Raw genomic sequence first — 12,062 nt, 5'->3', positions numbered from 1 at the left:
TGACAGCTAGCACAGACTCAGTGGGCAGAACCATTTTCTGTGTTGTATTTCTAGATGGTCCATAACAAATAATCCCATTGCTTGTGCAGGATCTTCTGCCTCCATCTGAAAAAACAGATAATCGTATCTCACATTCAACAGGTCATCCATGGAAGGATGTTATTTTGTACTCAATAAGCAATACCAAAAAGGTTCAAATGATTGTTATTTTTATTAATATTCTTTAATATAATCCTCAAGATGTGGAGAGAAAAAGGCTCTGTACATCACAATGAATCAGAACATGAACAAGAAAATCGAACCAGATCACAGTGTCCAACACATTAGTGCAAGGATGCTTGAAATCTATCACGTATAAAGAAGCAAGAGCCACATTGTTCAGTCCTATTTCCTCCACAAAAGCATTCTTTATGCAATATGCACCATCTTCATCCCAACTCCACGAGAGCTATTTAGATAAGAAATGCAGGCTTCCTCTCACAGAGGCATCAATTATTAACCACTCTCTGGCTACACATGGCAGCCTCGCCAGTATCTGTAATCAGGGAGCTTTTAAATTCACATTTCTACGATTCTAATCTGCCACATACTTTGTTAATCCAATGGCCAGCAAGTGCTGTTTGCAATGTCAGATTAATCACTGTAACATTTCCCAATAATTTAGGAACACCGCTGATGTAATCTGAAAAAAAAATCTAAACCTTCAAATCTGACTGTTTATCAATCACAACCATTGCAAAATGTGATCATTTATTACAACATGCAGGATTTGGAGAGAAACCATATGGCCCATCACACCATTTAAAGGAACAATTGCATCAAAGGCCTAAAAGTTCATCCAACTTTGTTCTGAAACCCATGGTTAACTGGTTAATCCTTGGCACCAAGCAATCACACTCCTGTCTGAGTTGGATATTTCTTCTCATTACTATTGATGTGGGCTTTAGAGTCACGGTCATAGAGTTTTCAGCACAGAAATTGGTCTTCACCCATCTAGTGCATGCTGACCTGATCTTCTGTATAGTCTCACCTACCTGCAGTGGACCATATCCCTCCAAATGCCTCCCATCCATGTCCCTAATCAAAATTCTCTTAAATGTTACAATTGAACCTGTATATACTTTGGATGGTTGCTCGTTGCACATCCTCACAGTGAACAAGTTTCTCCTCAATTCCCCTTAAATATTTCACCATTCTCCCTAAACCTATGACCTCTAGTCTCACCCAACCTGAGGAGATAAATGCCTGCATTCATCCTATGTATACCCCTAGTAAGTTTGAATGAAGGGTTTTACCTCCCCATTTCCTTTGAACATATTTATTTATTCTTAAGTACTAGAACCGAGACACACGGACTATTCAACCAAGTTTTATTTATAAAATACTGAGACAGCATCCCACTTTCCCAAGCTGAATCTGAACACATAATTCAAAATAAACCAGGCACTAATTCTCTTTCTACCAGCCTCACAGCGAGCTCCAGTTTATACCACACTCATTACAAAAAGGAAGGACATTTTAGAACATTTCCCCAATTTATTTAGCAGCGATCATGGAATAACCTATTCATGAGAACCATCTCCCTACGCATCCACTAACTAAAGAGTGAAAGAATCAAAGGCCAAGGCCCAGAAGGGTACTTAAAGTGTCATTCATGCTTAATCAGACAGGGGTACCATCTGAAAGAGAACAGAGAAACAATAAGCAGATTTCACAATTGATTTGTCCCAGTTAGTGGAAACCACAGCAGTGAGCTCCAAAAGTAAACTCTTGCATTTCCCTAGCACCTTTTACAAAGTCAAGTTATCCCAAGGGGCTTTGCAGCAAATGAGATGGAATCACCACTGTGATACAGTAAAGATGACAGCCAATGTATACTCCCACTTTCTCCAAACTCGAGGGGTAGCCATGGGCACCGCATGGGCCCCAGCTATTCCTATCCCTTTGTTGGCTACGTAGAACAGTCCATGTTCCAAGCCTTCTACAGTAATGCTCCCCAACTCTTCCTCAGCTACATTGATGATTGCATTGCTGCTGCTTCATGCACATATGCTAAGCTCATCAATTTCATCAACTTTGTCTCCAACGTCCACCCTGCCCTTAAATTTACCTGATCCATTTCTGACACCTTCTTCCCCTTTCTCAATCTCTCTCCATCTCTGGAGACAAACTGCCAAACAATATCTTTTATAAACCTACTGATTCCCACAGTTATCATGACTATACCTCCTCTCACTGTGTCTCCTGTAAAAATTCTATTACCTTTTCATAGTTCTTCCATCTCCACCGTATCTGTTCCTAGGATCTGACTTTCCTTTCCAGGACATCAGAGGTGTCTTCTTTCTTCAAAGAATGGGGTTTCCCTTCCTCCAGCACAGTTGCTGCCCTCACCCACGTCTCCTCCATTTTCTGAACATCTGCACTCACCCCACCTTCCCCCAACCTGGACAGTAGGAGTTCCTCTTGTTCATAGCTACCACCCTATGAGCCTCCGCATCCAACACATCATCCTCCGTAAATTCTGTCACCTCCAAAGGGATCCTACCACCGAGCACATCTTTACCTCCCCACTACATGATTCCCTTGTCCATTGATCCCTCCCCACTAATCTCCCTCTAGGCACTTACCCCTGCAAGCAGCCAAAGTGCTACAACAACCCATTCACCTCTTCCTTCCCCTCCATTCAAGGACCCAAATAGTCCTTCCAAGTGAGGCAACACTTCACTTGTGAACATACAGTGGTTGTCTAGTGTGTCTGGTGCTCCTCTACACTGGTGAGACGCATCATAAACTAGGGGACCACTTCGTTGAGCACCTCCACTCCATCTGCCAAAAGCAGAAGTCCCCTCTTCTTTTATTTTCCCACTTTGACCTCTTACTTCTTCTCACCTGCCTATCACTTCTTCCTGAATTCCCTTCTCTTTTCCTTTCTCCCATGGTCCACGCTCCTCTCCAATTAGATTCCTTCCTCTCCAGCCCCTTATCTTTTCTACCCACCTTCTAGCTATCCTTCATTCACCCCACCACCCTCACCTTTTTATTCTGGTGTCATTCCCCTTCCTTTCTAGTCCTGAAGAAGGGTCTCGGCCCGAAACGTTGACTGTTCACTCTTTTCCATTGATGCCGCCTGACCTGCTGAGTTCCTCCAGCAACTTGTGTGTGTTGCTTTGGATTTCCAGCATTTGCAGACTTCTTTGTGTTTATAATGTATAAAGGGTATGGACCTAATGCAGGTAAATGGGATTGGCACAGATGCAAAGGTCAGCATGGATAAAGGGCCTGTTTCTGTACAGTATGACTTGATCTACACACAGCAAGCATTTACAAACAGCAAAGTGATAATACTTATTGATAAACTGCAGAATAATAGTTGTCCAGGGACTGCGAGATTTGTTCTTGGTTTATAGAAAATAGAACAGGCTCTTTGGTCCAAGAAGGGAACTGTAATTTCTTTGCCATACAATAATGCTTGGGTTGTAAGACATTCATTATGGACAGACCACCAGTCACTCCAGACTCCTGCAGTGGAAAGTCAAACAGCTGGAGCAGTGCTTCACAGAAGGACGGGCTGCTGGAAAATTGCCCAATTCTTCACTCAATTTTTCCAAATATATTACCTCAACGGAAAATAAAGCACTCAGCAAGGAGGCCACCAGCCTCTCCCACTCTTTTCACATAGAAAATATGGCTAGTCCTTCCAATTATCTTTGTAATCTGTGACAAAAGAACCAGTTATCAGAAGATTGATGCCGATAAGAGGACAATGGGGGAACATGCAAGGTGCTAATAAGAGAGAGACGAGAGAGATTACCGAAAGGAGACACGGTTCCAAGTATTGTCAGAGACCGGTGGCTTTGAACCCTGAACTGTTTGAAGTCTGTTGGACAGGCGATACCCCAGCAGGGGGATAAAAAGGGACAGGTTCGCCAAGGCAACAGACACACGACACCACGAGGTAATGAGACCCTGGAAGAGGTGTGTTGGGAGTTTTGGAGGTCTGGTCGCGGGACCAGCCATAGACGCACAGGGTAGAAAGGCACGGTCGGGCGGGAACCTGGTGTGTGTGTCCGCCCTTGCCTGGGTGCCGGGTTCACCGCAGAAGAACGATCGTATCGGAAATGGAGGGGTCACAGTCAGTGACCTCAGAAATCATTACAAAGGGCTTGCCCGAAAGCTAACTGCGAGGAATATCAAAGGTCTGTTTGGAATCCGATTTGCATATTCATTCGTTCTCTCTCTCTCTTCTCCCCGCCCAACGGCACAACAGCGATTACTGCGAACTGAACTGAACTAAATTGAACTGAACTTTGCGTCACTTGAAACTGACCATTTACCCCTAGACTGCGATAGAGCTTGATTGATCCTATTATCCTAGTTCTGTGTATATGTGTGTTTTATCATTGCTAACCTGTTGCATTTATATCCTTTTGATTAAAGTACTGTGTTGCTTATTTCTTTAATAAAACTTTCTTAGTTCCAGTAATCCAGACTCCAACTAAGTGGTTCATTTCTGCTGGTTTGGCAACCCAGTTATGGGGTACGTAACAAATCAAATTATACCTTTTCCCCCTTGTGTCTCCACGAATGGGATTTGCTGTCATTGATATGTTCATATTTACCAGACAGAAACACATTTCGGTATGGATAGAAGCCATTTGGCCTTTTCTGCCTGTACTAGCTCCCTTATCCATGCTAAAGACAAACTGCTGGAGGAACTCAACAGGTCAGTCAATACCTGTGGAGGGAAACGGATAATTGATGTTTCGGGTCGAGACTCTTCATCTGGACAGAAAGATAAAGGACAGATAGCCATTAACAAGAGATGGGGAAAGGGGCGGAGCAGAAGCAATAGGTTGATCCAGGTAAGGAGGGGTGATAGGCAGATGGGGTATGGGAGAGTACTGATCTGTACAGTACCTGTGCCTGGTGTTGTTAATGTTAAGTTAATGGAGAGTGGGCACATATTTCAAATGTGGAAGGGGCTGGTTACCCAACCCGAAGCCCTTTCTGTCTGCTGCCCAGACACTCAGACTGGCAGCTTTCCCAACACATCTTGGGCAATGGCATCTAAAATGACCCAAAGATTGCTCCCTTGCACATGGTAACCTTCATAACTTACCAACAACCTTCCCAAATCCAAGCATTCCCAAAGTCCATTTCCAAAGGAAAGTTGGAATTCAAATTATGGAGTTAACACAAGGATCCCATCAACTGCAGTTTGAGTCTCAGATCTCCACGTTTCATTGCCATATTATTTTCTTACAACACAGAAGGATGCTACTTCAGCCAGCTGTGTCTATACCGGCTAACAAAGCAATCCCATTCTCCACTAACATTCCCTGTAACCTATTGTCTCCATAGTTCCATCAACTCTCCCCAAATTAGTCCCATGCCAATCCCGATTTTTTTATTCTCTCCACTTTCTCATTAGCTTCTCCCAAAATTCTAGCACTCGGCAGCACATGAGACGCAATTTCCAGTGGCCAAATCACCTACCAACCTGGGATACGGGAGAAAACAGGTGTACTTTGGGGGAAACCTGTAGGGTCACAGAGAGAATGTGCAAGCTGTACACGGAGCATGTTGGAAGTCAGCTTAGAATCTGGATCACTGGAGACGTGAGGCAGTGCCTCTTCAGACTGAATCAGAGGATGTTGTGAGTTCTGGGTCAGATCGTCGCCATTCTACACATGCAGACAACGGTTGGGATTTCCCTGAGACAGCCTGACAAATCCACACTCATGAATGATCTCCGTGATACTAGTGCTTACCAAGTACTCAGCACCACCTCCACCAAGGTCCCACGGAAAGCCAATCTCCTTTCATCGCCAGTGCATCTCTGCATGATTCTCCTAGCAATGATTTCTGCAGTGGCAGACTGCAATCTCTCTGACTGGCCCAATCTGAAACATTTGAGAGTTTTATCTTGAGGCCTGTGGCTGAATGCTGGGAAATGTTTCTGAATGACCAAGCTTACTGTTGAACTGACATGAATAGAACTTTGTGTGTGGGTCCCTTCACTGCATCCACCAGCCTCAAAGAATTCACTGTCTGAAGGGAAACTCGAGAGCCCAACCACCACTGCTTAGACCGAGTACCACGTGGACTCTGGAGTTAGAAGTGAACTGTCTCTCTCCAGTTTTAAATGTCCCTCTCAGGTTTCAACCTCCATCTCTCGCACACACCCTTCAAGTGAAACCACATAAGAGCTCCTGGGACTCCACTGTGCAATTTATTCTTTGTTCAATCTGCCCGCATCGTAGTTGCAACTCCAGACGGTTCAGCTTTCAACTGGTAAACCTCGAATAGCCCAACTGACTCATTACTGACCAGCAGATGTCCTCGATAGTCTTGATATCCTGCAGGGACATCGTTTCCCTCCAGGTGTGGAGGTTGCCAGGTGCAAGGTCGCCCTCGAATGGAAGGTGGAGCAGGTTTGTGGAGGTAGCAAACAGCATCCTGTTGAGTACGGCAGGGGGCAAAGGAAAGCCCAGGAAGGCATAAACCTTCTCGGCTGTCTCTCGAGGAAGGGTGACAACATCTTCAAACTTCAGCAGCTGGTAGTTCTCTGAAGGTAGCTTCCCGTTGATCCTCATCGCTGCCTTGATGTTGGCAAGCCAGAGGTGAGCCAGGAGGGCCACCGCACTCTTGGTCGGGTCAGCAAACTGCCGCTGGAGGGATTTGTACTCGAAGGCCGCAGAGCCACACCCCTCGCCCACGTCCTCCCCAAAGAGGGCAGCCAAGCGCCCGGGCACATCCCCCAGTGAGGAGAGGCCGGGCTGGGCGTGGGAGAGCAAGGATTGGACCCAGGCTCGAGGATCCCTCACTACCAGCATCAGCCGGGTCGGGGCCCCCAGCACGCCATGCACGAAGGGCATCTTGAGGGTCCAGGCGCCGCTGCTCAGACTGAGCACCACACGGGCGTTGGGGTGGGCGTCCAGGTGCCTCTGAAGCCGCCCCAGATACTCTGTATTCCCCTCCATGGCCTCACCACCCAGGGAGACCCTCCTCCTGTGCTTCTGTTTCTTCTGTGAGCTCCCCCTGACCCTGGGGTGCAGCGGCAGGTTCTGCAGGTGCAGCTTGGTGCCGTGCACCAGGGACTGGAGCCACCCCTGGGCCAGTCGATAGCGGCCCTGCTGGGCGTCGGCGGCCGTCCACTCGCAAGCATCGGTGAGTGGATCAAGGCCGAACTCAGCCTCGGTCACCCCGGCCTGCTCAGTGGGCAGCCGGACATAGAGGAAATCAGCGACGTCGGAAAAGAGGTGCCGCAGGATCTCGGCACCGGATCCGGGGAGGGAGGTGATCACCAGTGGGGGCATTCTTCCCAGCGCCTGGTCCCATTGCAGGGAGGGGGAAGCAGGCACCGGCTCCCCTTCTTCCCCGCCGCCACTGCAGAGGGGAAGGCGGCAGGCGGCCCAGAGGGCGGCCAGCTCAGCCAGCCACAGGCTGATAGCTGCCAGCATGGCCAGCCGCAGTAGGCGGCCGAAAGAGAGCGAGAGGCAAGAGCGGGCAGCTGCTAGGCCCAAGGCCAGACAGGGCATGCCAGCTGCCGCTGCCGCCACTGCCACCACCTTAGCCGTGGGGCCCGGGTAGGAGCGGGACAGGGATGGGGTCTGGGCCGCTACTGAGACAGTGCCAAGGCCAAAGCGGGTGACCTGGTGTGGCTCCTCCACTTTGGCATAGCCACCGAAGCCGAGGTAGGAGAAGCGGGAGCTGGGGTCATCGTGCCGGGTGGCCAGCCACACCACCACAGGCGTGTCATTGATGGTGAGAGCCACTTTGAGGCCGGTGCTGGCGTCCTCGAGGAAGCGGCAGTCACTGACCCGGACGGATGGTCCGTGGAACAGGAACGCCATGCGGGTGACGGGCCCCCGCAACGCAAACGTCACATTGATGAACTGGGTCCAGCGCTTTTTGAACTCGGCCGCCTGCTCGGCTTCCTGGATCTGGGCCTCGGGGCTGTCGCCTGCAGCGCTGAACCACACCACTTTGTACTGGGCATCCCAGACATCGAGCAGGGCGCCGTGGAGGCCCTCCTGGGACCGCCATGGCACGTAGCGGAAGTCGAGGTCAAGGTTGTGGAAGAAAGCGCTGGCGTGGCGTAGCGGGGAGTCGGGCTGCCGCTCTAGGTGATCCACCACCAGCAGTGTCTCGGCGTTGAGAAGCATCAGCGCTCTGTAGACGCTGCGCAGCCCCATGGCGGACGAGTAGGCCAGTGCTGCCTCGCCGCTTGTGAAGACCATACCGCCGTGATGCGAGGCAGTGACCACCTCGCCGGCCGAGCCGCCAGCCTCGCCCGCCGTCCAGTCCAGCCATTGGCCACACTCACCCAGCTGGCCCTCCCAGGGCCAATTGCAGTGGCTGCTGGGTGAGGGCCCAAACACCAGCACGTTGTTGAGGTAGCTGTGCTTGGGGCCGTACAGTGCCTCAGATACGAAGGGGCGGCCGCCTGGCGCAAAGGTGAAGGAGTTCTGGTCCGGGTGCTCGTGGCCCGGGTTGAAGCTCTTCCAACCGTCGATCCACGAGTATGGCCGGCCCCTGCTGCCACCCCAGCTGCCAGCACCATGCACCATCTCGTAGACGGCCCGCCCACCCAGCTTGCCCGACTTGAAGGACACAAAGGTGTGGCCCGGCTCCTGCTCCAGCCCCCCACCGTAGGTGACCACTCCCCAGTTAGGGAAGACGTGCAGCCTCGGGCTGCCGTGAATGGCTGGCGGCCGGGGGCTGAGCCCGGGGTCATACCAGATGAACTCTGTGTGCAGGGTGCACCAGCGGTGTGCACTGGATGGCTCCATCGGCCCGTCCTTGGGTCGGTGCTTGCGGATCTGCTTGGCCAGCCAGTTACCGCTGCCGTCCCTGAGCACGAACCTGCAGTGGAGGAGAGAAGAGAGGTAGACATTTAATTGCAACCACAGGTGAGACAGGAGGGGGAGGAGGATGAGTGATATTCCCAGCTGTCCCATTCAGTCAGTCCCCTAAACAATAGGTGAGACGACCCATATCCCCAGTGTGGCCCGGCATTGAAACCTGCAACACAAAAGATGGCAGATGCTGGGATGGTGACAGAGTTAATGAGAGGCAGAGAGTTAGAGAGAGAGTGAGTTAGAGAGAGAGTGAGTGAGAGAGAGAGAGAGAGAGAGAGAGTGAGAGAGAGTGTGAGAGACAGTGTGAGACAGTTAATGAGAGTGTTAACGAGAGAGTGAGAGAGTGTGAGAGAATTAATGAGAGTGTTAACGAGAGAGTGAGAGTGAGAGTGTTAACTAGAGAGATAATGAGAGAGTGTTAACGAGAGAGAGAGAGAGAGAGAGAGAGAGAGAGAGAGAGAAAGAAAGAGAAAAACTTTGTATTGCTGTTCATCTCCTTCCAGCAGTGTCTCCCCTCCACAAAACACAACTCCCCTCCAATCTCATAAAAGTTGCTGGTGAACGCAACATCTCTAGGAAGAGGTACAGTCGACATAGATGCTGCCTGGCCTGCAGCATTCACCAGCAACTTTTATGTGTGTTGCTTGAAATTCCAGCATCTGCAGATTTCCTCGTGTCCCCCCAATCTCAGACAATTTTCCCTCTCCCTCTCTGTTATCCACCTGTCTCTGTCTCTCAATCCCATCCCTGCTCCTCTCTCCTGCCTGGCGTAACATGCCGGTCACTTTACACTTCTCCTGAGTCCACCAGTTACCCTCTTTGCCACCTTATCCACCTGCGTAGCCACTTTCAGTAAACTATCACCTGGAGTGCAAGATCGCTCTGCACCTCAAAGCTATTAGGGGCCTAGAAGCTCCGAAGCACAGGATCCAAGGAGGCTGCAGAGGGATGTAGACTCACCATCTTCAAGAGGTGGTGCCTCAAGAAAGTGGCATCCATCAGTGAGGACCCTCGCCACCCAGGGCATGCCCTCTTCTCATTGCTACCACTGGGGAGGAGTTAAGGGAGCCAGAAAGCAATAGAGGAACAGCTTCCTCGCCTCACCATCAGATTTCTGAATGGTCCTTTATTCCTTTGCTTTCGCACTGTTTCTTTTAAATTTATAGTAATTTGATGTTTTTGCACTGTACTGTTGTTGCAAAACAATAAACTTCACGTCATAGCAGACCTGAATCACCAAGGCACAGAAGACTATAATGGTGTGCATATAATTCTGTCCTGTTGGACAGGATGGGCATGATGGGCCAAAGGGTCTGTTCCCATGCAGTATGAATCCATTCTCGATGAAGATATTCTCCTGAATAGCCTGACTATTTGCACTTGGGACAAGGCAGGACACAGGCAGCAGCTTGTGGATAAGCTTAATGTTTATTTCTCAACTCTGTACGAGTTCCAAGTTCCAACACATCATTTCAATACCGTTAAAGTTAGGAACTGAGCAATAGAGAAAACTCAGCGGTGATACACTGCACTCTGCAGCTTGATAAATCATTCTATCTTCAGAGGAAGGAAAATGCACAGCTTCTTAATGACACGAGCAAGGAAGGGATAACTACAACTGGCTTTTTGCCATAATTTAAATCTCTGGCTTCATGCCTCATTAAGCAATGTACACTCTTCCTGGAGAGCTAGGCAATTAACAGGAATATAAATTAACTAAGGAACTGTTTCACCTGAGAAATCAAAGGATTGTGCATTATGTTTAAAAACAGGAGCATAGGTGGAATTCAATATTGACACTACTGTTGTTAGTTGAATCTCAAATGCTGATGAGGAGGCATGCAGACGTGAGATTTATTGGCTGATGTCACAATGACAACCTCACTCTCTATATTAGCAAGACCAAGGAATTGATTAGAGACTTCAGGAAAGGGAAGTCAGGACAACACACACACGTTGTCATTGAGGGATCAGTGGTTGAAAGGGTAAATAAACATCTTCAGGTTCCTAGGCATCAATATCCCCAAGGAATACCCTGGGATCAATACATTGCTGCAATCACAATGAAGGGACAACTGCAGCTCTGCTTTAGTAGGGGTTTGAGGATATATAGAAGGTCACAAAGACTGGGATAAAATTGAGAGCACTCTGACTGGTTACATCACAGCCTGGTACGGAGGATCAAATGAACAGGATTGCAAGCGGGTGCAGAGGGATATAGACTCAGCCAGCTTCATGGTAGACACAATCCTTTCCACCATCCGGGATACCTGTGCCTCAAGAAGTTCATATCCATCACTGAGCACCCTGACAATCTGGGATATGCTCTCTTCTCAGTACTACCACAGAGGACTGAAGACCCTCAGCAATTCAGAAACAGCTTCTTTCCCTCTGCCAGTAAATTTCTGAACACTAGCCCATTATTCTTTCTTTTTGCACTTTTTTTTTTGTAATTTATTGTAATTTTATGTCTCTGCACTGTACTGCTGCTGCAAAATAATAACAAATTTCACGTCATCTAAATCAGTGATAATAAATCTGACGGGCATTTCTTTGAACTGGTTGTGCAATGTAATCCCTTTCTAGGCTAGATGTAAAGGACCCATCCCTGCATTTTCTAACCTAAGGGAACCACCCAACTGGGAAGTTCAACCATGGGAGATTATACACAGTGAAGGGCCCTGAACAGAGAGACCCAGAGGTACAGAAGGAGTGGAAATGGGTACTTGATGCTGGCAAGAACCAAACATCCCATGTCTGTGAGAAGCAGTTTATTCAATCATCATATTAGTGAGAAAATATTAGGAAGGTTGAGTTATGCATTAAGTGCAGAGGCAGCTGCCTCTGATAACCTTTCACCACTAGATACAAAGATTTCAGTACTTGGCTGTTACTTACTATAGATTAAGATCAAAGGACGAAACACATGTCTAATCCATGGTTTAATTCAAAGAGTTTCACTACATTGTGCATTCTGATTAGTTTACTGCTTTCATGGGCTCAATGTTAATTGCCCTTAATGAATATCAATGCAGCTTTGTTAAATTAAGCATAGGATCAATAAGAAAAGGAGGACCAGATTAAAGATCTATTCTATCAACCTTTTCATCTTAATTGGCTGGAACACTGTTGCAAGTACAGTCCTATTACACTGGCCTATCGATTATCCAGGGTAATATCAGACTGTCCTTCCATGGA

At 48.4% G+C, this 12,062-nt stretch overlaps 1 protein-coding gene across 1 annotated transcript in view; it reads right to left on the bottom strand.

The window, feature by feature from the left end:
- Positions 1–227: 227 nt before the first annotated feature.
- LOC140197781 (dermatan-sulfate epimerase-like protein) overlaps positions 228–12,062 on the bottom strand; it is a 46,091-nt gene continuing 34,256 nt past the window's right edge. Inside the window, exon 3 of the mRNA XM_072258232.1 lies at positions 228–8,868. Within this exon, the coding sequence (XP_072114333.1) occupies positions 6,288–8,868 (2,581 nt within the window). The 3' untranslated portion in view covers positions 228–6,287. The remainder of the gene's footprint in view (positions 8,869–12,062) is intronic.

The sequence above is a fragment of the Mobula birostris genome, chromosome 1, assembly GCF_030028105.1.
Source record: "Mobula birostris isolate sMobBir1 chromosome 1, sMobBir1.hap1, whole genome shotgun sequence".
Lineage (NCBI taxonomy): Eukaryota > Metazoa > Chordata > Chondrichthyes > Myliobatiformes > Myliobatidae > Mobula > Mobula birostris.
Note: the sequence above shows the minus strand (reverse complement) of the source record. Positions and strands in the feature narration are given on the sequence as shown.